The 26,067-nt window shown below is 43.4% G+C and overlaps 1 protein-coding gene and 1 pseudogene across 1 annotated transcript in view; one reads left to right on the top strand and one right to left on the bottom strand.

The window, feature by feature from the left end:
* LOC143925079 (contactin-associated protein-like 5) overlaps positions 1–26,067 on the bottom strand; it is a 591,832-nt gene that overhangs the window by 218,416 nt on the left and 347,349 nt on the right. The window contains exon 12 of the mRNA XM_077449666.1: positions 4,628–4,778. Within this exon, the coding sequence (XP_077305792.1) occupies positions 4,628–4,778 (151 nt within the window). The remainder of the gene's footprint in view (positions 1–4,627; positions 4,779–26,067) is intronic.
* Positions 10,759–11,330, top strand: LOC143925191 (large ribosomal subunit protein eL20 pseudogene; annotated as a pseudogene).

The raw sequence follows: 26,067 nt of genomic DNA, 5'->3' as shown, positions 1-26,067 counted from the left end.
AGCAAGATGGCGGCGACGGAACGTCACTTTCGTATCAAACTGCGATGGGTCACCGAATATGTTGTTACACTGTCGAAAGGACCCGAGAGGCGCCGAGATACACAGGACTCTGTATCATGGCGGCGCCATTTTTATACTTCAAGACTACAATGACAAGGCTGCAAATGACACTGGACAAGGCTGCAGATGGATGGGCAAGGCTGCAGATGGACACTGATAAGGCTGCATTGATGGGCATTTAAATGTAAGTTTTTTTCCTTAAACTTCCCTCCTAAACTTGAGGTGCGTGTTATACGCCGCCACGTGTTATACGCCGAGAAATACGGTAATGTATAGAAGGTAGGGCCCAAAAGTGACTCAAGCCCAGGGGCCTCCACCACCCTAAGTCCTGCCCTGGACGCATCAAATTACAATCCGGAGCGTGCCAGAGAGATTTAGAATCCTATTGGTCAAGAGACAAAGTAACCAATTGCAATACCTAATAAAGTTCAACGTCGTGTAAATCATCTTTCAAGGTTTCTTCTTTAGGTTAATAACCCACGAGCCTCGAGTGTGTGTGTGATATGATTATCCATTAAAGGTATTCCAATCAGATCCAATTAGCTACTTGTTGTTTTTCTTGGAAGAGTAGATATAGATCGTCTAATGATATGCAGAGACACTGCAGACCTTCACTCTGTAAGTCGCAGTGCTGACAGATACAAATGTATTACTGCATACAATAGTGCGTCTCTACTGTGTCTCTGCTGCCAATATCTCAGTACACCTCAGCCTCCCAGTATTAATCACTTATAAATATTGATGTTATGCATTGATTTCATTCAAAGCTACAGGTCACAATTTAATTAATATTTAATTATCGAGGTTATCAGCCTTTGTTACATTAAACAAAGAAAAAGCGATAAAAAAAAATAACGCAGCTTTATGTTGTGTTTGTCTCATAAACCTGAAAAGAGGTTTAAAGGGCATATGTACGCAGAAAAAAAAAACCCAAAACACTTATGCCGCCTACACACGAGCAGATTTGTCCGTCGGAAAAATCTTGGATGGTTTTTCCAAACGGAATTCCGTTCAAGCTTGGATTGCATACACGCGGTCACGGGCTGAACTTTCGACCATCAAGAACGCGGTGATGTACAACACCATGAAGAGCCGAGAAAAATGAAGTTCAATGCTTCAGCGCGTGCGTCAAATTGTTTCCGAGTATGCGTAGGAATATCGCGTGTCGGGATTGGTACAGACAATCAGAATTTCCGATCAGAACTTTTTCCGACCAAAAAATTGAGGACCTGCTATCAATCTTTTGCTGGCTGGAATTCCGCCAGCAAAAGTCCGATGGAGCGTACACACGGTCGCATTTTCTGACCAAAAGCTCTCGGACTTTTGCTGGCGGAATTTCTGATCATGTGTACGCAGCATTAGAATTAAAAAATTGAATATTCGGCCCATAATCCTGGTACCGCGTTCCGTATCTGGATTGAACTTGGCCTGGTTACTTTGAAGGATTTCCTGGTGGGCTCCCGTTTTGTCTCATTTCAGGAACTACAATCCCATCATCCCATCCCGAATTCAGAATTCTTTCACTATCTGCAGATACGCCATTTTTTCTCACAACATTACCCTGGCCCTTACACCCGTCCCCAAGGGTTTTTTTTGAGGATATTTGCCTCACTGCTCCTAGGCAGAGGGGCCTTATCTCCGGCCTCTACGAGACCATGTCCTCAATGATTACGACCGTAGAAATGCCATACCGTGCCAAATGGGAAACTGAACTTGGCTTGGATCATGACGCCTTGGATTGGGACCGAGCCTGGAGGAACATGCGCCAATGCTCTAAATCTCTCTCCCTCAGAGAAACGGCTATTAAGTTACTTACCAGATGGTATTATACGCCTCATCGGTTACACCGCATGTTCCCCCAGGTCTCCCCCACCTGTTTTAGGGGATGCCCCTGTCCAGGTTCATTTAAACACGTTTTTTGGGACTGTGCCCGTATTCAGCCGTTCTGGGGTTTGCTTTTTGATGTGATTAATAAGGTAGCTGGTTATACTATAGACCTTGATGTATCTCATGCCTTGTTATTTGTTGCACCACCGGATACTCCTAAACCTTTGAGATGTTTGATTCATTCGATCTGTCTGGCCATGTTATGGTCTATAGCACTTAATTGGAAATCTCCCTCTTTGTAATTTTCCCAGATTCTCTCCCGTATAGACCTCATGATGCATGTTGAAAAAATTCACCACACTTTGCATGACTCTATCCCTTTATACGATACTAAATGGAAACCGTGGTCTACCTTTAGACTCCTCTATTAACTGTGCTGGCCTCTCCTTCTCTTTGCTTTGATATCCTGTTGTCTTCTCTCCTTTCCTTTATCCTTGGATGTTCCCCCCTCTTTTTCTCATTTTCCCTCCTTCTGTCTTTTCTGGTTCTTCAGAAATACTCTTTCCCTTTTGATCCATGTGGTATCATTTATCTCATAAGTTACCACTCAGGTTATTCACAATGATCTCATAGTGTTCTTTTTTTGCTTATTTTGCCATGCTCACTCAATTTTGAACTTATACGATGTTCACTATGTAATTTGCATCTTTTGTTTTGTATGATTATACATGCTTCACCACTGTGTATCCTTTATTCTGACTGTTATTTTCTAATAAACACTTTTGAAAACAAAAAAAAAATTGAATATTTTTCAAAGAGAAATATTTATGAAGTGGCAAATGATTGGTCTGCCTACCCTTAACTTTTATCATTTTAGATGCTGGCCAGCAGATTGGCTGCATTTTTAAAGTCCATTCATCGTAAGGAATTGCCATGCATTTGAGAATCATGTTTTTTTCCATCACCAACTAGTCAATCCTCAACCGGAAATCCAATCTTAGTAACATTTGCCATATTTAAATTCATGTACCACTTTTAAGTGTTTGTGTTGTGTGAAGGATCTTGACCACCACCCATTCTCGTGGAGTCTTATCAACCTAGCTTGTCATACCCCCCCCCCCCCCCCATCTGCTGAATTTTCAATGCACCAAACACAGGAGTGAATGAAGTCAAAAGTAGTTTCCTTCTTTGTATAAATATTTCTCATTTGAGTGTCTATGCCGTACAGCTTTGTGTTTTTCGTAGCTGTGCCCATTTGTTCAGTTTTCACATATCATTCCATGCCTGAATCACTGAGCACATTTCCAGCAAGTTCTGCAACAATACAGTATAACATAGTGGGCTCCAAACTGTGGCCCTTTGCTTACCTTTGCTTCATCTTGCACTTGGGAGACTATTTTTAAGGACCTGAACTTGAACCTGGGACCTCCACTGTGTCTGACAATGACTCTACTTGCTGAGCCTCCTGAAATGCTGGACAGTTCCTCAGACAGTTCCTTGAATGATCCTGTCTTGAATCCTATTTGCCTAGAACAGGGATGGTGAAACTTGGCACCCCAGATGTTTTGGAACTACATTTCCCATGATTCTCAACCACACTACAGAGTGCCTGAGCATCATGTGAAATGTAATTCCAAAACATCTGGAGTGCCAAGGTTCGCCCTCACTGGCCTAGAACCTTGAACTCTTTGCTCCTCTCATGAACCTTTCTGATTTAAGCCATGTCTTTTCACTGTAATTTCCCTGCTGACCACGCTGCCTGCACAGTGAGGGTGGAAGTTACTGCAGGCATGCAGGGATGCAGGGCGGGCGCGGGGCAGTGAGAGATGATCATCTCTGTGCTCCCCCGCCTGCTGATTGGCCAGCCGTCTGCCCACATACCGAGCCTCTCAGCATGGCTGCTGGCTATCTCAGCCCCCACCGAGCCTCTTGCCCTTTCACACACCGAGCCAGCCGGCAGCCCAGCCCGCCTACTCTCACACGCCTACCCACACACCGAGCCACTAGGCAGCCTGGCCCGCCTGCCCACTCACACACCGAGCCGCCCGCAGCCTGTCCCACCCACTCTCTCACCCGCCTGCCCGCTCACACACCGATCCGCCCGGGCTGCCCGCTCTCTCACCCGCCTAGCCACCTGCCCGCAACTAATTTCTCGGGGGGGGGCAATTGCCCTGTTGCCCCCCCCCCCCCCCTAGATCCACCCCTGGCAATGGTAAAGGTCAAGGCACAGGAACAAGGCAGGGAAACAGGGCATTTGAAGCACATGTTGCAAACACTATCACAACCATGACACTAAGGGCTTGGCAGGCTTAAGACGGGTTTGGTCTCCACCCAGAGGCTGTGTCTACACCGATCACCCTGCAGGTGGACTGTCAGACAGGGAGAGTGCAGCTCAGCCAAAACAAGGATGCTGAAATGAGACCAGCAGGTACCACCGTGTTACACGCTCCTGATACTCCTTATCATTAGTAGAGACCGATAACTCTTTTATATAGATATATGCATTACTAGGGCGGCAAAGGTTAACAAGGTTGAGAAAGGCCGTCCTAAACAATATGTACATTTATCTATATTTATTTCCTAAGTGTTATTGCTACCTGCAGTTATCACTTCATAGCCGGACAGTTCCGGGCCCCTCTGTTGTGGCCAATTAGACGTCAGAAGGCCTTGGCATCACAAGTTATTTCACCTTTTGGCTCAGGGGGTGAATATCTTGCATCATTCATAATCTTTGTCTTACCAGTCTTGTCTGTCGGCATCACAGTTGCAGTAATATCTCATATCGATGCAGCTCTCCTCCATCCCGCAGGCGCACTGCCCAGGCAGGGACCCGCCCCAGTAGGTGTGCCTCTCATTACCTCTTCCAATCCACCATGTGTACGGACTTCCACCTGCAAACAAACAAGACCGATGGTAAAATGTCTGACAAGTTTCCTGACACCAAGAAAATAAAGGTGACGGGGGAGGGATCTCCAGCACACATCCTGTGATTGCCAGCCTCAGCTCTGCTCCTGTGTGCTGTGTGAAGGGGGGGGGTGTGCCCCTTCCCACCAATCAGCTCTCAGCTCTCCTCACTGAGCTCTGCAGAGTATAACTTCAGCTCTCCGCTCCTGGGTTTTCTGACAGCTCAGACAAGCTTTAGAAATTCTGGACTTTGAACAGATGTAGAGAAGAGAAGATGCAGGTAAACAGTTACAATTTATGTAGGGAGATTTTTCTTAGACACGTGCACTGAAGAGAAATTCATTCATTTTCGTCTTCTATCATTCTTTTTCCATTTTTTCAGCGCTTTGCTTATAATCGCAATTCATAAATTCAAGAATTCATAAATTCATAAATTTGAAAATTCGAAAATAAGAAAATAAGAAAATCTGAAAATTTAAAAGAATAACTAACTAATAATAATAACTATTTATAGTTAATTAAATACCTATAAATGTAATTATAGGTGTTGGAATGTCCTTTAAATTTGTCTGTTAGTGAATGTAACCAATACGAATTTATCCGAAGTTACAAACTATCCGAAATAAGGAATGCCGTATCTAAACAAATGGAATGGAACAAATTATTAATAAATAATAATCATAATAACACTTTTTTATTATTATTACTGTTATTTATTTATTATTATTAATTTGTTTCGTTTCATTCTTTTTTTTTCTCATTTTTCGGGTCATTCGTTATGATCTAAATTCATAAATCCGAAAATTCGTAAATCCGTAAATTCAAACATTTGAGAATTCAAAAATCCGGAAATTCGAAAATTCATAAATCCGAAAATTCGTAAATCCGTAAATTCAAAAACTTGAAAATAAGGAAGAAAGAACGAAAATCTGAAATAATAACTAACAATAACTTAACCATTAAATTATAGGTATTGGAATTTCCTTTCAAATTTGGCTGTTAGTGAATGAAACAAATACGAATTTATCCAAAGGTACAAATTAATAATAAATAATAATAAAAAGTTATTATTATTATTATTGTTATTTATTATTATTAGTTCATTATGTTCCATTTGCTTAGATATGGCATTCATTTTGGATAATTTGTAACTATAGATAAATTCATACTTGTTATGTTCACTAACAGCCAAATTTGAAAGGAAATTCCAATATCTATAATTTTATAATTATAATTTTATAATAGTTAGCAAGTAATAGTTGAGTTATTATTATTATTATTATTTCGGATTTCTGAATTTTCAAATTTTTGATTTGAGTTTTCGAATTTTCGAATTTATGCATCTTCAAACCTATGAATTTACGAATTTACAAATTTTTGTATAATATTTCATTGGATATGTTTTATAGCAGAAAGCAAAATGGTCTTTTTTTGTTTATAGCGCCTATCACAGTCCTACTATAAGTCGCTGATTGCTGCCATAAGTAGTATAAAATAAGTAAATAAGTAAAACAATTCCAGTATACATGCCATAGATTGTAGACACTATCATTTTAACGCAAACCAACTAATGTTCACTTGTTGGGATTTTTATTTTATTTTTAGCAAATAGTTACAGTTTCATAGTTAGTCAGGTTGAAAAAAGACACAAGTCCATCCAGTTCAACCCCCCAAAAAAAAAAAAAAAAAATACATGTAGCAGAAGACATTTTGGCCAAAATTTATGATGACATTTTGAGGAAGTCGTGAAGTTGTTAACAATACACCGATAAATGTGTTATTTTCAAATGCACATGAATTTTCTATATTTTATGTGCATCAGCAGCCCCCCCCCCAATGGGTCCCCCTCCCACCTCCAGCCCCATAGCAGCTTCAGGGGCTGATATAACTATTGTTACACCACTGAATCCTGGTTAAACCAGGCAGTCTCAAACTGACCACCCTCCAGCTGTTGCGAAACTACAAGTCCCATCCAGCCTCTGCCTGTGGGAGTCATGCTTGTAACTATCAGCCTTGCAATGCCCCATGGGACTTGTAGTTTCCCAAAAGCTGGAGTGCTGCCAGTTTGAGCCCCTGCCTTAAACAGGATTAGCAGTGGCGCCGCCTCCCTATTCATGCCCCCAGCCCCTTTCAGGATGCCGGATGCATGGACTCCTATCGCAGGGGTGAGCGAGGGTGTTTTTTTTTTAACCACTTCAGCCCCGGAAGGATTTACCGCCTTCCTGACCAGAGCACATTTTGCAATTCGGTACTGCGTAGCTTTAACTGACAATTGCGCGGTCGTGCGATGTTGTACCCAAACAATTTACGTCCTTTTTTTCCCACAAATAGAGCTTTCTTTTGGTGGTATTTGATCACCTCTGCGTTTTTTTTTTTTTTTGCTATGAACAAAAAAAGAGTGACAATTTTGAAAAAAAAATGCATTATTTTTTACTTTTTGCTATAATAAATATCCCCAAAAAATATATAAAAAAACATTTTTTTCCTTTTTCAAGTTTAGGCCGATACGTATTCTTCTACATATTTTTGGTAAAAAAAAAAAAAAAAAAATCGCAATAAGCGTTTATTGATTGGTTTGCGCAAAAAAGTTATAGCGTCTACAAAATAGGGGATAGTTTTATGCCATTTTTATTATTATTTTTTTTAAACTAGTAATGGCGGCAATCAGATTTTTATCGTGACTGACATTATGGCGGACACATCAGACAATTTTGACATTTTGGGACCAATGACATTAATACAGCAATCAGTGCTCCCGATGACAGGGAGCAGACGATCAGTGTCCTATCACTAGGCAGAACGGGGAGATGCTGTTTACATCCGCATCTCCCCGTTCTTCAGCTCCATGACACGATCGCGGGTATCCCCGTGGACATCGAGTCACGGAGCTCGCAGCTCCAATAGGCTTCAAAAAAGGGTGGGCTCGGTGTGCAGAGAGTGCGCCCTGATCCCACCCAATTGTCTGATCATGGCGAATGAATTTTTGCTATTTTCATACCACAGTGCCTCCCCGCCAATCAGGAGGCAGGTCAGTGAGACCTGTTTCCCGACTGGCCAAAGCGCCAGGCGATCCTACTGGATGCTCAGTGCTTTGGCGGAAGAGGAACAGAGCGGAGGAAGTATGAGTAACGGACTCCACCACTGCTGCTGCTGCCTGGAGGAGAAGACATCGCAGCCCGGTAAGTGCCGGACCGCCTGCACGAGGGGGTGCTGTCAGTGTGCCGCGAGCCACCTACCGGGGGGGTTGGATTGTGCGGGCTGCTGGTGAGTATACTATCTGTGATGCTGATCTATATAACATATCTGTAATGCTGAGCTATATACTCTGATCTGTGATGCTGGGGATGTATACTCTGTCCTGTGATGCTGAGCTGTATACTCCTGACAGTGGGTGGAAGCAAGTGGAATACAGGGGACGGAGTGGGTTGATTCTATAAGGGGTGGGGCTAATGAGAACTGGAAGGGGTCAAAAAGCGGGGTCTGGTGCCCACTTTGTCCTAAAACTTCACCAGCCGCCACTGCAGATTAGCCCCTGCTGCAATCTCTCACCTTGCTACAGAGTTACAATTCTGCAGCCTGATCACCCGGGGGGCACGACTGAGGAAATGCTTCTTCCTGCCTGCAGCAGACTGATGACATCATCTCAGCTTAGGCACAGTCATGTTTGTCAGGGAACTCACCGTATGTATGCCCGTCCCCATATAGCAGCAGTTCATCTTCGTTCTAGGCGCCATGCGCGGTGTCCCCGTCGGAGGCGTACGAGTTCCGGGACGAACGGACGCACGCTAATCCTAACATGTGGACGTACACCAATCCAAACACGCGGAGGCATCTGCGCAAACTGAACGTATGTACGTACTCACGCACGGACGGCCACTTCCACCAATCCTGGCTCACTCCTCTCTATATAAACAGGATCCTGGCCTGACACCAGTGCTGGATCGTCTTCAGCTACTCCTGAGAGACCTGATCGTTGTTCCTGTGACCTTGTTCCTGTGACCTTGTTCCTGATACCCATTCCTTGGATACCCCTTGTTACGACCTCCTGGACTACTACTGACCTCGGCTTGGACTTTCGACTTTGGCTTGCTTCCTGATTCTGTACCTCATTTGCTAGCACATTACCAGACCTTTGCTCGTCCTTGACTATGCACCTGCCTCTCGATCCTGTACCGCATTGCCCGCCAGTTGCCGACCTTGCCTGTTCTAGACGTGCAGTGCTTCCTGCATACCTGCTGAACTTCCGCTGCCTACCTCCGTGACCAATCTACACCTCTTCCTCAGTGAGGACCCAGCGTCTCCAGGTCTTCAACTTCCACCTGCAGGCACCTGCACCCTTTCGTTGTCTTCACGCTCCCTGTTACCAGCTCCAGGGGTGTGGAGACCGGAACCGTGCGAGAGGCCACCCTCAACAGTCTGACTCCGCTGTAAGGTACGTGACATGTTTCTACAGGCAGAGGATTGCATTTTAATGATAAATAGTGGATTGTTGCCATATTTAATGGCATGTGAGGAATTTATTGTTGCCATGTTACTAATAAAGGTCTACGTAAACATCCATCTCCACCCCCACTTCATGAAATGAATACATTGCAGGACTATCCTTGAAATATTTGTATTCCATTTGTTATCCAATGGTGGCCAGATCATTTCAAAGGCATGTGCTGGCATGATCTCAGTTGGAGGCAAAGATTGGTCGATTCCTGAATCCCAATCTACAATTGCTCCAGGAAATGATTACCTAAACTTTGTTGATAGCTGAAGTTCTTCTTTAAATAAACCCAAGTCATTCACAACTTTTGTTTTTTATATGATTAGCACAAATAATAACTTCTTCCAATGGGACTTAAGAGCCTGTTTCCCATAGAGCACTGCAGGCTAAGATCCCTGCGATGTCTTGCTTCTTAAGAAGCACTTTGTGAGAAAACAATCAAGACTAATTAATTCAGTGACTAATTAAGATGAAAAAAAAAACAACAACCCGAGCCTTTCATTTACCTTAAATTAGATTGCTATAACTCAACAAATTCACATTAGATATTTGTTTTTTGTCCCAAAAAGATCACAACCTTTTTAAAGGCATAGTCCACCTTTAATAGCGTGTTTCAAGTAATACCAATATTTAGGGTGTAACATGAACCATGGTTGCATTCTCCAACCCCATAACTGTAATAGCCCCCACCCAAATGAAGATAAACCCCTTAGTAATAGCCCCCACCCAAATAAAGATAAATGCCTTAGTACAAGTCCCCACCCAAATAAAATTCCTTGCAGGCCTTAGAAACAGAGTGGCAACCATTACCAGATAAGAAGTCCTCCCAGGCTTTCCCACAGGTATTTGTCATATCACATGTCAAAGCCAAGGAGGAGCTCGAGAGAACTTCCCTCAGTCTATATTTGATCTGTTATTTTTGTTTCAGAGCATTTCCGACCTTCATGCCCCCGAAGAAGGGATTTACTTTGAACATCCTGAAGCGTGTCGGGCTACAGGAGAAGTGTTGTGTTGTGTTGTGTTTGCACATATGCTACACATGAATATTGTATATCACTGTCATGTTTGTTTATGACAGGGATTTTATGTAATACATTTTTCTATTTTTCTAATACATTTGTATATTCTTTTCAAAAAGTTCACCCTTTAATTTCCCCTCTAGTACCGGGGTACTTACCATTTTGTATATGATATAATTGGGATTGTGGCAAAAATACAATTGAGTTTTATCTCCATAATGGTTCTCCTCCAAAAATAGGGAGAACTTCCCTCAGTTCTGAACTGATCTGATCTGGGGTTTTTACAGTTCAGGCACTTTATAGTTATGTAGGTTCTCCTGTATAGCTGAAGCTATGTCAAGAAAGAACTCCTACATACTGGTGAAGTGCACTTCTTGACCTGGCCAACCAAGAAGAAAACCCATGAAAATGTGTCCAAGAGGCTTTGTTTCGCTCGGCAGCACTGATTGAGGCAGCATGAAGGCGTTTGGCACTTTAAGGAAGTACAAAGTCATTGGGCGCAGTCTGCCTACTGTCAAGGCACCTGTTCCACCTCCTTACCTTATGCAAATTTTCGCCCCCAACCATGTTGTTGCAAAGTCTCGTTTTTGGTACTTTGTCTCTCAACTGAAAAAAGATGAAGAAGGCATCTGGAGAGATTGTGTATTGCGGACAACTTTTTGAGAAATCTCCACTGAAAGTGAAGAACTTTGGCATCTGGCTATGCTATGACTCTCATAGTGGAACACACACATACAGAGAGTACAGAGACTTGACTACAGCTGGACATGTGTGCACACCATCGTGCTCATGCCCATGCTATTCAGATCATGAAGGTTGAGGTGATTTCTGCCAACAAGTGTCGCAGACCTGCCATCAAGCAGTTCCATGGCTCAAAGATCAAGTTCCCTTTGCCACACAGGGTTCTGCTTCGCCAGCACAAGCCCCGCTTCACCACCAAGAGACCTTCTTTTAAGCAAGTCAAAAACTCGCTCCTTCTCTGGTCAAATAACATTATTTGTGAGAAATGTGTCCAAGAGATACCCTGAAAAAGATGAAGCATCCTTGAGCACCTTAAGAAGAGCAATGATACAGCTTACATGAATGCCCACCCCCAAACCCAAGTAAAAATCCCCCCCCCCCAGAAAAAGTCTCTGCCCAAGTAAATCTTCAGTAGACCTCAGAAACAGAGTGAGGAAAAAGTCCTCCCAGCCTTTCCCACAGCTATGTGTCATATACTGTATATGTGTTATATCAAGTCAAAGCCAAGAAAAAGTTTGAGGAAACTTCAGTTCTCAACCGCTCTACTTCTGTGGTTTGACCAGGTCTAGTACTGCTCCTGCATAGCTGCAGTGACCTGGCAACAATAAAGTGCCCTTGCTGACCTGACCCACCAAATAGAAAGCACATAGAGCATTCTTGGGCATCCTGAGCAGATCAATGATACAACACACATAATAGCCCCCCAAGTAAAAATCAGCCCCCCAGTAAAGGTCCCCATCCATGTAAAATGCTTAGCAGACCTCAAACACAGAATGAGACCCATGCCCAAGTGAGAATAAGTCCTCTCAGGCTTTCCCACAGCTAAGTTTTATATGTCAAGTCACAGACAAGGAAGCACTTGGGATACCTTCCTCTGATTTTAGACCACCCTGCTTCTTGGGTTTGTGTTTTGGCACCCACTCCCAAGTGAGAAGTCCTCCCAGGCTTTCACACAGCTATGTGTCATATCACATGTCAAAGACAAGAAGAAGCTTGGAACAACGTCCCTCAGTTATGAACTGATCTACTCCTAGGGTTTGTACATTCAGGTACTTTAATGCTATATAGGTGCTCCTGCATAGCTGCATCTAGGGCCGGGACAAGGGGTGGGCAGGAGGGGTGGCTGCCCTCGGCAAAGTGGAGCAAGGGGAAAGAGAATGGACATAGGGATGGGGTGCAGTTCCGCATACTTGCCCTGGTCACAAGACAAACCTGTCCTGGTACTGGCTGCATCAACCCTCCCATAGTAAAGAACTGCACTTGCCGATCCGACACACCAAGGAGGAAACCCACGAAATGTGCCCCAGGTACCTAGGCCTAGAAATCTGTTTGGTGGCCACAGAATCAAAATAAACATAGAGATTGCCATGTATTATGAGATAATCCTCCACTGAAGAGTGGCATAGTGGAGAACAAGTGATGCTTTTCATTGCTTGCCTGGTCTTGCGACCTGTAAGGTCATGTGACGAAGCACAGTGGAAACAAGGGTGAAGTATCTCAAGCCTCGCAAGGCCCCATCCTAACATGTCCCACAAGACCAAACGCTGAATACTAAAGAGCTACAGTTCAATTTTCAGAGTCAGAAGCGTACCTACAGCTCACCACCAGGTGTCCAAAATCCAAATTCAGTAGCGAAACCTTGAATAATAGCATTCCATTCCAGCCCTGCACTCCCATACCCAGACAATATATTCTGCAAAATTGCTGAGTCTCCTCTCTGCAGAAACAGTATAAACAATGGCGCCTTATATTGTTCCTGCCGGAGCCTCTGAGTTTATAAATCTCCATTTTTATATCTGCAAAATATTCATCCTTATAAAACAAATATTAAACCGTTGTCCTGAGCAGATCTGTCAACTAAATTCACCAACAGACTAAAACGGATATCCAAGCAGAGCGTAGCGATGTCTTGGTGAGTCTTTTCTTTTATATTGGAGGGCGGAGGGAAAATCGTATAAAAAATAAATTACATTTTACGCTTTTTAGGTTTGTTTAAAAAAAAAAAATATGACAGCATGGTGAAACTGGCAGAGGGATTCGGTAACAATTTCTTGCTATTGTTAATAACAGCATTTCACATAAATAAATACCGCACATGGTAGTCCATTCACACAGGGGCAACTTTGGATCCGACTTCAAGTCGCCCCAAGTCTCCCCTAGTCGCCTCAAGTCGCGCTACATGAAAAAATCTATGTAAGTGAATGGATCCGTCTTAATGCACACTACTGCAGTCGCTCCAACTTCAGAAAAGGTTCCTGTACTACTTCAATCCGACTTCTAGGAGACTTGTACCATAGAATTCAATGGAAGTCACCTCCAAGTTGGATCTCTATCTATATTTAAGCGACTTTATAGGAAAAGTTGCCTCTCTAATATTAAAAACCGGCATGGAGGGCAAACCAGGCCCTTAGGTCTGGTATGGATTTTAAGGGGAACCCCCCTACGCCGAAAAAACGCCCCCCCAAAATCCATACCAGACCCCTATCCGAGCACGCAGCCCGGCCAGTCAGAAAGGGGGTGGGGATGAGCGAGCGCCCCCTCCCCCCTCCTGAACCGTACCAGGCCGCATGCCCTCAACATGGGGGGGGGGGTGGGTGCTTTTGGGAAAGGGGGGCGCCCTGCCAAGGCACCTTGTCCCCATGTTGATGAGGACAAGGGCCTCTTCCCGACAACCCTGGTTGGTTGTCGGAGTCTGCGGGCGGGGGGGCTTATCGGATCCCGTCCCCCACCCTATGTGAATGAGTATGGGGTACATCGTACCCCTACCCATTCACCTGAGGGAAAAAAGTGTCAATAAAAAACGTACTACACAGATTTTTAAAGTAATTTATTAGGCAGCTCGAGCGGGAGAAGAGGCTGAAGAGAGCGGAGAAGTCGGAAGAGACCCCCGAAGTCGGAAGAAGACCCCCGGAGCTGCCTAATCAATTACTTTAGAAACCTGTGTAGTGTGTTTTTTTTATTGACACTTTTTTCCCCCCAGGTGAATGGGTTGGGGTACGATGTACCCCATACTCATTCACATAGGGTGGGGGGCTGGGATCTGGGGGCTCCCTTATTAAAGGGGGCTCCCGGATTCCGATAACGGCCAGGGTTGTCGGGAAGAGGACCTTGTCCTCATCAACATGGGGACAAGGTTCTTTGGGGTGGGGGGCCGCAGGGTGCCACCCTTCCCCAAAGCGCCCACCCCCCCATGTTGAGGGCATGCGGCCTGGTATGGTTCAGGAGGGGGGTGCTCGCTCGTACCCACCCTCTTTCCTGACTGGCCGGGCTGCGTGCTTGGATTGGGGTCTGGTATGGATTATGGGTGGACCGTTTTTTCGGTGTGGGGGGTTCCCATGCCGTTTTTTATTTAAAATTTGGTGTGGAGTTTCCCTTCGAGAGCTGATTATTCTGTGATTGGCCAAAGTCGCCTGGCCTGGGGGAAACTTGAAGTCGTGTTGTGAGTCGCTCCAAGTCATGTTGAAGTCGCCCCAAGGCGCGCTGTGATTCATACTCAAGTCGTGTCCAAGTTGCCTCCCAAAGTCACACTGCAACTCGTGTTGCCCTTGTGTGAATGGATTACAGTACTAAACTACAATAATGTTTTAAGTAAAAACCAAAACAAAAGCAAAAGCAACGAAGTTTCTAACGATAAAAAATAAAACAAATAAAAACTGCAGCATGCTATAAGCTGTGATGTATCTCACATTGTCCTGACCCCTGCACCCTTTAGACTATGTTGTATGTTGCTATTTGCTATATGTTACATGTTAAATACTCCAAATCCTTGTACCCAAAATTTTATGTTGAATATTATACACTCAAGACTGCTCTGCTTTGTGCACTGTACTGCATGTTACCAACTCCTGACCACAGCATTCTATAAGCTGTTATGTAGAAATGTGCGATTCGTTCGGTTTTCCACAAATTCATTAATTCACAAATATCTGAATTAATGAAAACCCCTTTAACAAATGTTTGCGAATATTCGGCAATTTGAATATTCAAAAATTCATAAATTTGCATATTCGAAAATTTGTAAATTCGATAGTTCAAAAAATCTGAAAATTCAGAAATTCGAAAATCCAAAAACAAGAACGAAAATTCAAAAGAACGAAAATCTGGAAATAAGAAAGAAAATCCGAAAATTTGAAAACCCGAAAATCCGAAAATCTGAATTAATAACTAACTAATGATAACTTATATCTGAAATAACGAATGCTGCATCTAAACAAATGGAACGAAAATAAATAATAATAAAACATTTTTATTATTATTGTTATTTATTATTATTAGTTTGTTATGTCCCATTTGTTTAGATACGGCATTCGTCATTTCAGATAATTCGTAACTTCAGATAAATTTGTATTCGTTGCGTTCACTAACAGCCAAATTTGAAAGAAAATACCAAAACCAAACCTATAGTTTAATAGTTAATTATTATTTCACATTAACTAAGAATAACTTAACTATTAAATTATAAGTTTTGGAATTTCCTTTCAAATTTGGCTATTAGTGAACGCAACTAATGCAAATTTATCCGAAGTTACGAATTATCTGAAATAACCAATGCCACATCTAAACGAATGGAACGTTACAAACTAATAATAATAAACAATAATAATAATAAAACACCTTTTATTATTATTTATTTCCATTCAGTTCCATTCGTTTAGATGCGGCATTCATTATTTTGGATAATTCGTAACTTCAGATAAATTTGTTCACTAACAGCCAAATTTGAAAGGAAATTCCAATACCTATAATTTAATCGTTCATTTATTATCAGTTAGTTATTTCAGATTTTCCAATTTTCGTTTTTTTTTTAATTTTCTGATTATCTTTCTTTTTTTCGGATTTTCACATTTTCAAATTTCCGGATTTTCGAATTTTTGAATTTACGGATTTAGAAATTTTCGAATTTATGGATTTTCGAATTTTCGGATTTTCGAATTTTCAAATTTACGAATTGACCCAGAAAATGAAAGAAAAAAAAAAAGAATGAAACAAATAATTTTTTTCGGCAGTGTACATGTCACCTGTGATGTACCTCACATATTCCTGAACCCTGCACCCTATTAATTCTGTTGTATGTTACACACTCAAACTCCGTGTACCCAATAGTCTATGTTGAATGTTACACATTGAAGGCTGCTATGCTTTGTGCACTGTACTGCATGTTACATCGTCCTCACCGTAGTAATCTATATACCTCACATATTCCTGACCTCTGCACCCTATAGATTCTGTTGTATGTTACATACTCCAAATCCTTGTACCCAAAGTTCACTGCTAAACACTCTAGATCAGTGATGGCGAACCTTGGCACCCCAGATGTTTTGGAACTACATTTCCCATGATGCTTCACTACACTGCAGAGTGCATGAGCATCATGGGAAATGTAGTTCCAAAACATCTGGAGTGCCAAGGTTTGCCATCACTGCTCTAGATGGTTCTGCTTCATGCACAGTATGTTACATTCGCCTAACTCCAGCATCAAATAAGCTGTGATGTACCTCACATATTCCTGACCCCTGCACCTTATAGATTCTGTTGTATGTTACAAACTCCAAATCCTTGTACACAAAATTATATGTTGAATGTTACACATCGCAGACTGCTGTGCTTTATGCACTGTACTGCATATTACATACACACTCCTAAACCTTGTGGACAGCCTTCCCAGAAGAGGTGAAGCTGTTATAGCTGCAAAGGGCGGAGCCAACTCAATATTGAACCCTACGGACTAAGACTGGGATGACATTAACCACTTGCCAACCGCCGCATGTGTACAGGTACACCCCTTTGAATTTGCCACCGCGTGGTCACGCGCGCGCCGCAGATGGCGCGTGTGACCCTGCCAGGAACTCCGTGGGTCGGGTTTCGGGTCCCGTGGACTCAATCGCCACAGGGATACCTGCGATCGTCTCACGGAGCTGAAGAACGGGGAGATGCTAATGTAAACAAACATCCCCCCGTTCTGCCTAGTGACAGTGTCCCTGATCATAGCTCCCTGTAATCAGGAGCTATGATCAATGAAGTGTCATTCATAGCCACGCCCCCCTAACAGTTAGAAAAACTCCCCAGGACACACTAAACCCCTCCCCTGCCCCCTAGTGGTTAACCCCTTCACTGCCAGTGACATTTTTACAGTAATCAATGCAGTTTTATAGCACTGATCACTGTATTAATGCCAATGGTCCCAAAAATGTGTCAAAATTGTCCGACGTGTTCGCCATAATGTCGCAGTCCCGATAAAAATCGCAGATCGCCGCCATTACTAGTAAAAAAAATGATTAATAAAAATGCCATAAAACTATCCTCTATTTTGTAGACGCTATAACTTTCGCGCAAACCAATCAATAAACGCTTATTGCGATTTTTTTTTTTTTTAAACAAAAATATGTAGAAGAATGCGTATCGGCCTAAACTGCGGAAAAAATAGTTTTTTTTTATATATTTTTTGGGGATATTTATTACAGCAAAAAGTAAAACATAATGTGTTTTTTTTTTAAATTGTCGCTGTATTTTTGTTTATAGCGCAAAAAATAAAAACCGCAGAGGTGAACAAATACCACAAAAATAAATCTCTATTTGTGGGAGAAAAAGGACGTCAATTTTGTTTGGGAGCCACGTCGCACGACCGCGCAATTGTCAGTTAAAGCGACGCAGCCTTTGGCCAGCAAAATGGTCTTTGGCCAGCAAAATGGTTCCGGGGCTGAAAGTGGTTAAAGTTCATGTGCGTGTAAAGGCAGGTGTCCCAATACTTTATAGTGTATGTCTGAAAAAAAAAAAGGAAAGAAGGGGCAGGCAGGACTTTTAAGTTATAGGATCATTCAAATTTTAATTTAAATTATATGAATATATGTTTTAATGTATCCTCTCTCTCTTTGGTTACAAAAGGTCTTCCCATTTTTGTAAATCCTGGCTTCAGTCTATGCATCTAAAATGAGTGTTTTATGAATACAAGCATCCGGTAGGCATTCCTTTTCAGTTCATCATTATTCTGTATAAAATGTATGATTATTTCTCTATAAAATATACACAGGTGTGTCTTATTGACATGCCATGTGATTTTATCCATGGCAATTTTTAAGCCTATTCATTTACAATTGTTGTTTTTCTTATAGTATATAATACTTCATGCGACTCTTCTCAAAAAACTCCTGAAGAAGCTCCTCTGAGTGAAACATGTAGAGTAAAAAGTGTCTGTATATGTCCAAAGAAATAATACGTGCCTCTAGTAAATGTTTACTGAGAGTTTAAAATCATTTTTTAAATAAAATCTATATTTTTCCAAATTGATTGTTTTTTCTACTCCTTGGTACCTTAAAAGTCCCGCCTGCCCCTTCTTTCCTTTCTCTTTTTTGTATAAATGGGATGTGGTACCGAATTTTGATCTCTAGCAATACACACCAAACTGAGCATGTGCAGCTTGCATATATTGGGGACAGTGGAAGAAGGGGAGGATCAGAGGAGACAGGATCAAACAGCCTTTTTTTACACAATGCTGAGTATTAACTCTTTAGGTTCCACAGTGAGTATAACTGTGCCACAGAAGAGATCAGGGAAAGGATGTTCCTCCATCTCCTCTGTGTGAAGTTGACCTGGCCATTTACTGCGGTTCTGGGTTCCCCGGGGGAATAGGAGTGCCCAGCAACCACTGTGGGGGGATGGGGGGACTAGGGGGTGGTCCATTTCAGTACTGTAAATGTTTAGAGCCACCCTGATCACTTAGTAATTAGTAATCACCCTGATTACTAATGAGCCGATCACTAGATGTAGAGAATGGCATCAAACTCATGGCTGGTGGGAAGGGCCTCCTCAGTTTTATACATATCTTCCTAAAAACATCTCAGCACCCGACCTCCGTACTCCTCTCAAGCGTCCCCAGTCCTGATGTAATCAGGGTGCTGGCTCTTGGGAGGAGTTATGCAAATATGGCAATGCCTTAATGGGTGAGTGGGAGGGTCTGGAGGAGTGGGAGTTCCTAGGCAGGCTGTATTTGCATGCAGACCACCCTAAGTAATGCCCCCATGGGGCCTCCAGGATAAAAATAATCTAAACCCAATGAATGAAAGGGACTGTGGAAGAAAGGGATGATACCTCACAAGGGGTGGCCCGTCAATTAAGGGTGCCACCCCACCCCTGTCCATCGCCACCTCCCCTATCCATGTGTCCGCCCCTTTCAGGACACCGGCACATGGATTCCAATGCAGAGAGGCTGTTTTTTTGAAGCCCCAATTAGAGCCAGAGACTCTAATAGGCTTCAATATAGGGTGGGCTCCGATCCCACCCAGGTGTGTTACTGTAGAGAATCAATATTTGCTGTTGTAGTACTGATCCTCCTCCCGGCCAATCAGGCAGCGAGTTTTGGCACCGATCACCCGATTGGCTGAAAGAACAGGCCTATTGGCCTAGGAGGAGGAGGGGAGGAGCTGGAAGCCGCCATTGGAGGAAATGACTCGAAGCCGTGCTGCTGCGCCACACTGCCTGCCACCGGCCAGGATTGGGTAAGTGCCGGACCGACTGGCAATAGCGCACGGGGAGGTTGTTGCCGCTCCCCCAAAAAAAACAGCCACCAACTGTACTGGATGTTCTCTAGCTCAGAAATGAGGAGGGGCTCTATCTGACTTGCCCTCTGATGCACATTGTGAGAAACTCGCAGTGTGCAGTGAAATCAGAGGAATCCATTTTGGTCCAGGAGAGGAGCCGGTGCAACTGTGCAAGACTGAAGGGAAGGCCGGAGTTCCACTTTATTTTATATAGTCGAAGGAGATACAAAAAAACAAAAAAAACAAAGCTTTATAATCTTGCCCTTCCCAGAGACTCGTACTTCTTTCGGTAATTCAGCTCTTGCTGAGCCCAAGCCAGAATAATCATTTGCATTGTAAAATCCTCAGGAATACCAAACAGAACTTTATTTTTTATCCCCCCCCCCACCCGTTAAATGTGGAGACGAATTGCTTTCACTAGTCTAATCATTATAATACCAGAGCTGATTAAAAGGAAACAGCGGGAGCTTCAGACTTCTTATTTCAAAGCATGGCATGAAAATCCTCACTAAATTTAACTTTATATATATATATATATATATTATTACTGGGAAGCGACTGGGCTTTCTTTATGGGGCAACTTGGATGCTGCTCACTACTGCTGATTTGATATAAAATTATTTAAAGGGAAAATATGTGTAAACTTATGAGCACAACTGTATATATATTTCCGATGGAAAATGTGCGATCGGATCATGTTGTCGGAAAATCCGACCATGTGTGGGCTCCATTGGACTCTTTCCATTGGGGCATTACTCTCTGCACCATTATCATAACAGCAGGCTGTATTGATCATGATGCTTTATTAATAATAATAATAATAATAATACTTTAAAGGAACATATTTGTATGAGCCAAACATCATACAACTATATTTCAATTGTTTATAAGGTTTATGTTTATTTTAAAAAAAAATATTGTTGTCAATGTTCTATTTATAATGGCTTTATTTAATAGAAAAAAGTACCACTAACGGACCGCCACACCTCGATATACATCCTTACTTTGAAGGAGGATAACGTTGTTATGACTGAAGCAAGCTGCCATAACCCCAGTATCCTCGTGTTCAGCCGGCGGTCCACTTTAAGACAAAAGTGGTCTCTACAGCGGATTCACTGCAAGATCACTTTTATCGGCAGCGGGAGAGCCCCCCCCCTCCCGTCACGCTCCGGTCCCGTCACGCTCCGGTGCCCTCCGCCACTTACCGGAGCCATCGGCAGCAGCGGAGGTGATCGGGTCCTTCTACTGGCTGGGCATTGAGACGAGTGAGGGGAAGATGGCCCCCCCCCCACCCGTCTCCATGACATTGCAAGGCGGAAGCAACGTCAAAAAGTCACTTCTGCCCATAGCTCTTAAAGGGCAATTATTTTTTTTATTTTTTTTTGCATTTTAGTGTAAATATGAGATTTGAGGTCTTTTTGACCCCCCAGATCTCATATTTAAGAGGTCCTCTCATGCTTTTTTTTCTATTACAATGTTTACATTCCTTGTAATAGGAATAAATGTGACACAATTAAAAAAAAATAAAAAAAAAATAAAATAAAATAAAAGGTAAAATAAATAAGATTTTTTTTTTTTAACGCATACATGAGTAGCGCCTGCATATGAAAACGGTGTTCAAACCCCACAGGTATCGCCGCGATCAGTAGAGCGAGAGCAATAATTCTAGCCCTGGACCTCCTCTGTAACTTAAAACATGCAACCAGTAGAATTTTTTGAACGTCTCCTATGAAGATTTTTAAGGGTAAAAGTTTGTCGCCATTCCACAAGCGGGCGCAATTTTGAAGCGTGACATATTGGGTATCAATTTACTCGGTGTAACATTATTTTTCACAATATTAAAAAAAAACAATTGGGCTAACTTTACTGTTGTCTTATTTTTTAATTTAAAAAAGTGTATTTTTTCCAAAAAAAAGTGCGGTGTGACAGAGAGTATTGCAACAGCCGCTATTTTATTATCTAGGTTGTTAGAACCCCCAAACATTATACATTTTTTTTTCTAAGTAATTTTCTAGGAAAATAAAAATAAAAATCAGGGATTCTTTTTTAACACCTAAAAAAGAAGCTTGGTTCTTAAAGCGGAGCTCCACCCTAAAGTAGACCTTCCGCTCATTGGAACCCTCCCCCCCTCCGGCGCCACAATTGGCATTGTACAGTACAGGTATCTGCACCCACTTCGGGCGTAGATTCTGCAGAAGGTACGCCCCTTTCCGCAGGTCCCCCGCTGCCTGCTGGGAAACACACGGATCCCAGAGACAGCGGGGACCATCCTTATTGCGCAGCGCGACTCGCACATGCGCAGTTGGGAACCGGGAAATGAAGCCGAAAGGTTCCACTTCCTGATTCCCATACCCAAGATGGCGGCGGCAGCACCCGAGAGACGATCGAGAGATCGACTTCAGGTGCCGACATCGCGGGCGCGCTGGGCGGGTAAGTGTCATTATTTTAAAAGTCAGCAGCTGCAGTATTTGTAGCTGCTGGCTTTTAAAAAAAAAAAAAAAAAACGGCGGACTCCCGCTTTAAGTGGAAAGAGGCTCAGTCCATTAAAAAAAAGCTCTATTTTTGTGCAAAAAAAATGTTTTTGGGGTACAGTGTTGCCTGACCGCGCAATTGTCATTTAAAGTGTCACAGCGCTGAAAGCTGAAAATTGGCCTGGGCAGGAAGGGGGTGAAGATGGGCGGTATTGAAGCGGTTAAAGTACAAACACACATCTCTTGTATTTAGACAATATTTGCCTATCCCGGAGTTCAGCCTTTGCTGTCATTTTATCTTGCATTTGCTGCCAGTGACCTGCCACCCCTTCTCCGGCTCTCCCCTCCCCTCCCCCCGCTTTCCATGCCTGTATGTATGCAGGTTCAGTGTGGAAGGTGCTGTGCTGGACAGGCCTAATTCTTAACTGTCAGGACAATTTGTCTTGTTAATAGCCCTCCGTGCACGGGCACCACACACAGCTCCAGCATGCGTGCCTGGAGATAGATTGGAACAGACGAGGGTGTGACCGCGCACGGCCTCTATTACATTGGCTGTCGGTACGCATCATGCTGAGACCCCCCCTCTCTCCGCCGGTGATTCCTCGTGACTCCCCTTTGCTTCCCTCCATGAAAACAAACCACCGTCCCGGGGCATCATTGCATCAAATGAAACCTGAACAGCTGTCTTATGGAATCAGAATATTATTTCATGATCCGGTAACCGAGTGCTGGTTTTACATCATAGTACCCGGTCACCATAACGGGCTGCCATCTGCCTCTGAAGCATGCGGAGCTTTCTGTTAAAATTCATTTTCATTTACCTGTTACCTTCTCTCCGATCACAGGTTTCTCCGGCTGCGTGAATGTTTTATAATTGCCCACGGTTACTTTGTAGCACTTTGGAAGGGGAGGTCATACAGGCACTGGAACACGCCTGAAGGAAACATCACCATCATTTCTGATTTTCTGTGTAATGTAAAGTAGTGAGTGTACAGCTTGTATAACTGTGTACATTTGCTGTCGCCTCAAAATAACGCTGGCAACAAAAGTGAGTACACCTCTAAGTGAAAATTTCCAAATTGGGCCCGAAGTGTCAATATTTTGTGTGGCCACCATTATTTTCCAGCACTGCCTTAACCCACTTGGGCATCAAGTTCACCAGAGCTTCACAGGTTGCCACTGAAGTCCTCTTCCACTCCTCCATTATGACATCACAGAGCTGGTGGATGTTGGAGACCTTGCGCTCCTCCACCTTTGGTTTGAGGATGTCCCACAGATGATCAATAGGGTTTAGGTCTGGAGACATGCTTGGCCAGTCTATCACCTTTACCCTCAGCTTCTTTAGCAAGGCAGTGGTCATCTTGGAGGTGTGTTTGGGGTGGTTATCATGTTGGAATACTGCCCTGCGGCCCAGTCTCTGAAGGGAGGAGATCATGCTCTGCTTCAGTATGTCACAGTACATGTTGGCATTCATGGTTCCCTCAATGAACTGTAGCTCTCCAGTGCCGGCAGCACTCATGTAGCACCAGACCATGACACTCCCACCAACATGCTTGACTGTAGGCAAGACACACTTGTCTTTGTGCTCCTCACCTGGTTGCCCCCACACACGCTTGTCACCATCTGAACCAAATATGTTTATCTTGGCCTCATCATACCACAGGACATGGTTCCAGTAATCCATGTCCTTAGTCTGCTTGTTTTCAGCAAACTGTTTGTGGGCTTTCTTGTGCATCATCTTTAGAAGAGGCTTCCTTCTGGGACGACAGCCTTGCAGACCAATTTGATGCAGTGTGCGGCGTATGGTCTGAGCACTGACAGGCTGACCCCCTCCCCCACCCTTTCAACCTCTGCATCAATGCTGGCAGCACTCATACATCTATTTCCCAAAGACAACCTCTGGATATAACGCTGAGCACGGCCACTCAACTTCTTTGGTCGACCATGGCAAGGCCTGTCTTGAGGAAACTCTCCCGTTAAACAACTGTATGGTCTTGGCTCAGCTTCAGGGTCTTGGCAATCTTCTTATAGCCTAGGTCATCTTTATGTAGAGCAACAATTCTTTTTTTTTTCAGATCCTCAGAGAGTTCTTTGCCATGAGGTGCCATGTTGAACTTCCAGTAACCAGTATGAGAGAGTGAGAGCGATAACACCAAATTTAACACACCTGCTCTCCATTCACACCTTGTAACACTAACAAGTCACATGACATCGGGGAGGGAAAATAGCTAATTGGGCCCAATTTGGACATTTTCACTTAGGGGTGCACTAACTTTTGTTGCCAGCGGTTTAGACATTAATGGCTGTGTGTTGAGTTATTTTTAGGGAACAACACATTTACACTGTTATACAAGCTGTACACTCACTACTTTACATTGTAGACAAGTGTCATTTCTTCAGTGTTGTCACATGAAAAGATAGAATAAAATATTTACAAAAATGTGAGGGGTGTACTAACTTTTGTGAGACACTGGGGGTTATTTACGAAAGGCAAATCCACTTTGCACTGCAAGTGCACTTGAAAGTGTAATCTAAGGGGTAGATCTGAAATGAGTGGAAGCTCTGCTGATTTTATCATCCAATCATGTGCAAGCTAAAATGCTGTTTTTTATTCTCCTTGCATGTCCCCCTCGGATCTACAGCGACTTTACTTGTATAGCGATACCCTCACTTAAGAGGGCCGCAAGTTTGGTTTGGGTCCTGAGCACAGCTCCGCCAACCCCCCGGCAATCTGCACTACCCACTTTGTCACAGTTAGTATCTATCAATACACATTAAATCACTTATACTCTAAATATGTGTGTGTGCGTGGGTGGATAACTCAAGCTCATAGACAATCCTTGAAAGTATATAACTGACTTTACTTATTGTTTTTATAAAAGGAATAACATGAATCAAACATTTGGATTGCAACACATAATCAGGTCCCTGCAGTAACCAGTAATAAAGATAAACAGAGTAATCAGCATAATAAAGTATTGCTATGCAACTCTAACGCTGCCCTTTTTCAGCTACTTCCCTGCATGGGTAAACTAACACCCAACACTATCTACCTATGCAGTCAGGCCTGACTGATCTAGATGGAAGTCCAGTGAAACAATATTCGCTAGCAATCTTTTGGTGGTGCACTTGAAAAACAACTTTGTAATCCAAACGAATAATAAAGATAAAGCATCTGTCTTTAAACAGCTCTCACCACCCGGACAAGTCCAAGTCCGGTTTCTCTGCCTTTTCGTCTAGGAACAGGAATCCACGACCTCCGAGTCTTCAATCCTTCTGGTGTACTGCAGCAAAGATGAGAAAATGTCTCTCAGGTGCAGCTAAGCTGGCAGAGGGCTCTTTGGAAAAGAGCACAAGGCCCAGGCTTTAGGCCTCGTGCCTCCAGCAGTTCAGCACAGACCTCCTCTTGCTAGGAGAGAGGGGGGTGTCCAAAGAGAGCGAACTAGGCCTCTCCCCCTCCTTATATGCCCTCCCCCATAAGTCTCTGGGGCATAACTCAAAACATCCTGGGAACCAGCGGGGTTCTGGGAACAGTAGTTTTATAGTCCTTAAAGAGACCCCGCTACACACTCCCCCCACTTAAACTCTTTGGTCCCCAAAGATAAACTTTTAACACATATCCTGTACCAATTTTGAAAGTGCTGGGTATGATGTTGGTACAGGGAATTTCCACCAGAACTCAGAGGTGGGATTCCCTGTCCCACAGGTCACACTGACATGAGTGGCCTGCCTAACTGTGCCAGAGAGTGAGCTGGGGTTGCCCTCCACCAAATGGTCAGTGGAAGGATTAGAGCGTTCAGCACTTCTTCTAGCAGTCACAACAGAGTCCTCAGAGCTCTCCCCCATTTGAGAGTAGGTTAGCTTCTTGGGGGGTCTCACAACTAGGCGAGCTCTCTGTTCTCTTGGGACTTCAGGCTCTGGTGCCACAGGCTCTACTTCAGGAACACATTCTGACAGCATCACTGGTTCTGGAACATCGGTTCCTTCCTCTTCTGAGTAAATGCTAGGGATATCTTCCC

This window comes from Lithobates pipiens, unplaced genomic scaffold (assembly GCF_037356315.1).
Source record: "Lithobates pipiens isolate NorthernLeopardFrog02 unplaced genomic scaffold, aLitPip1_a1.2 Scaffold_22, whole genome shotgun sequence".
Taxonomy (NCBI): Eukaryota; Metazoa; Chordata; class Amphibia; order Anura; family Ranidae; genus Lithobates; species Lithobates pipiens.
This window is presented reverse-complemented; position numbering and strand designations above follow the sequence as displayed.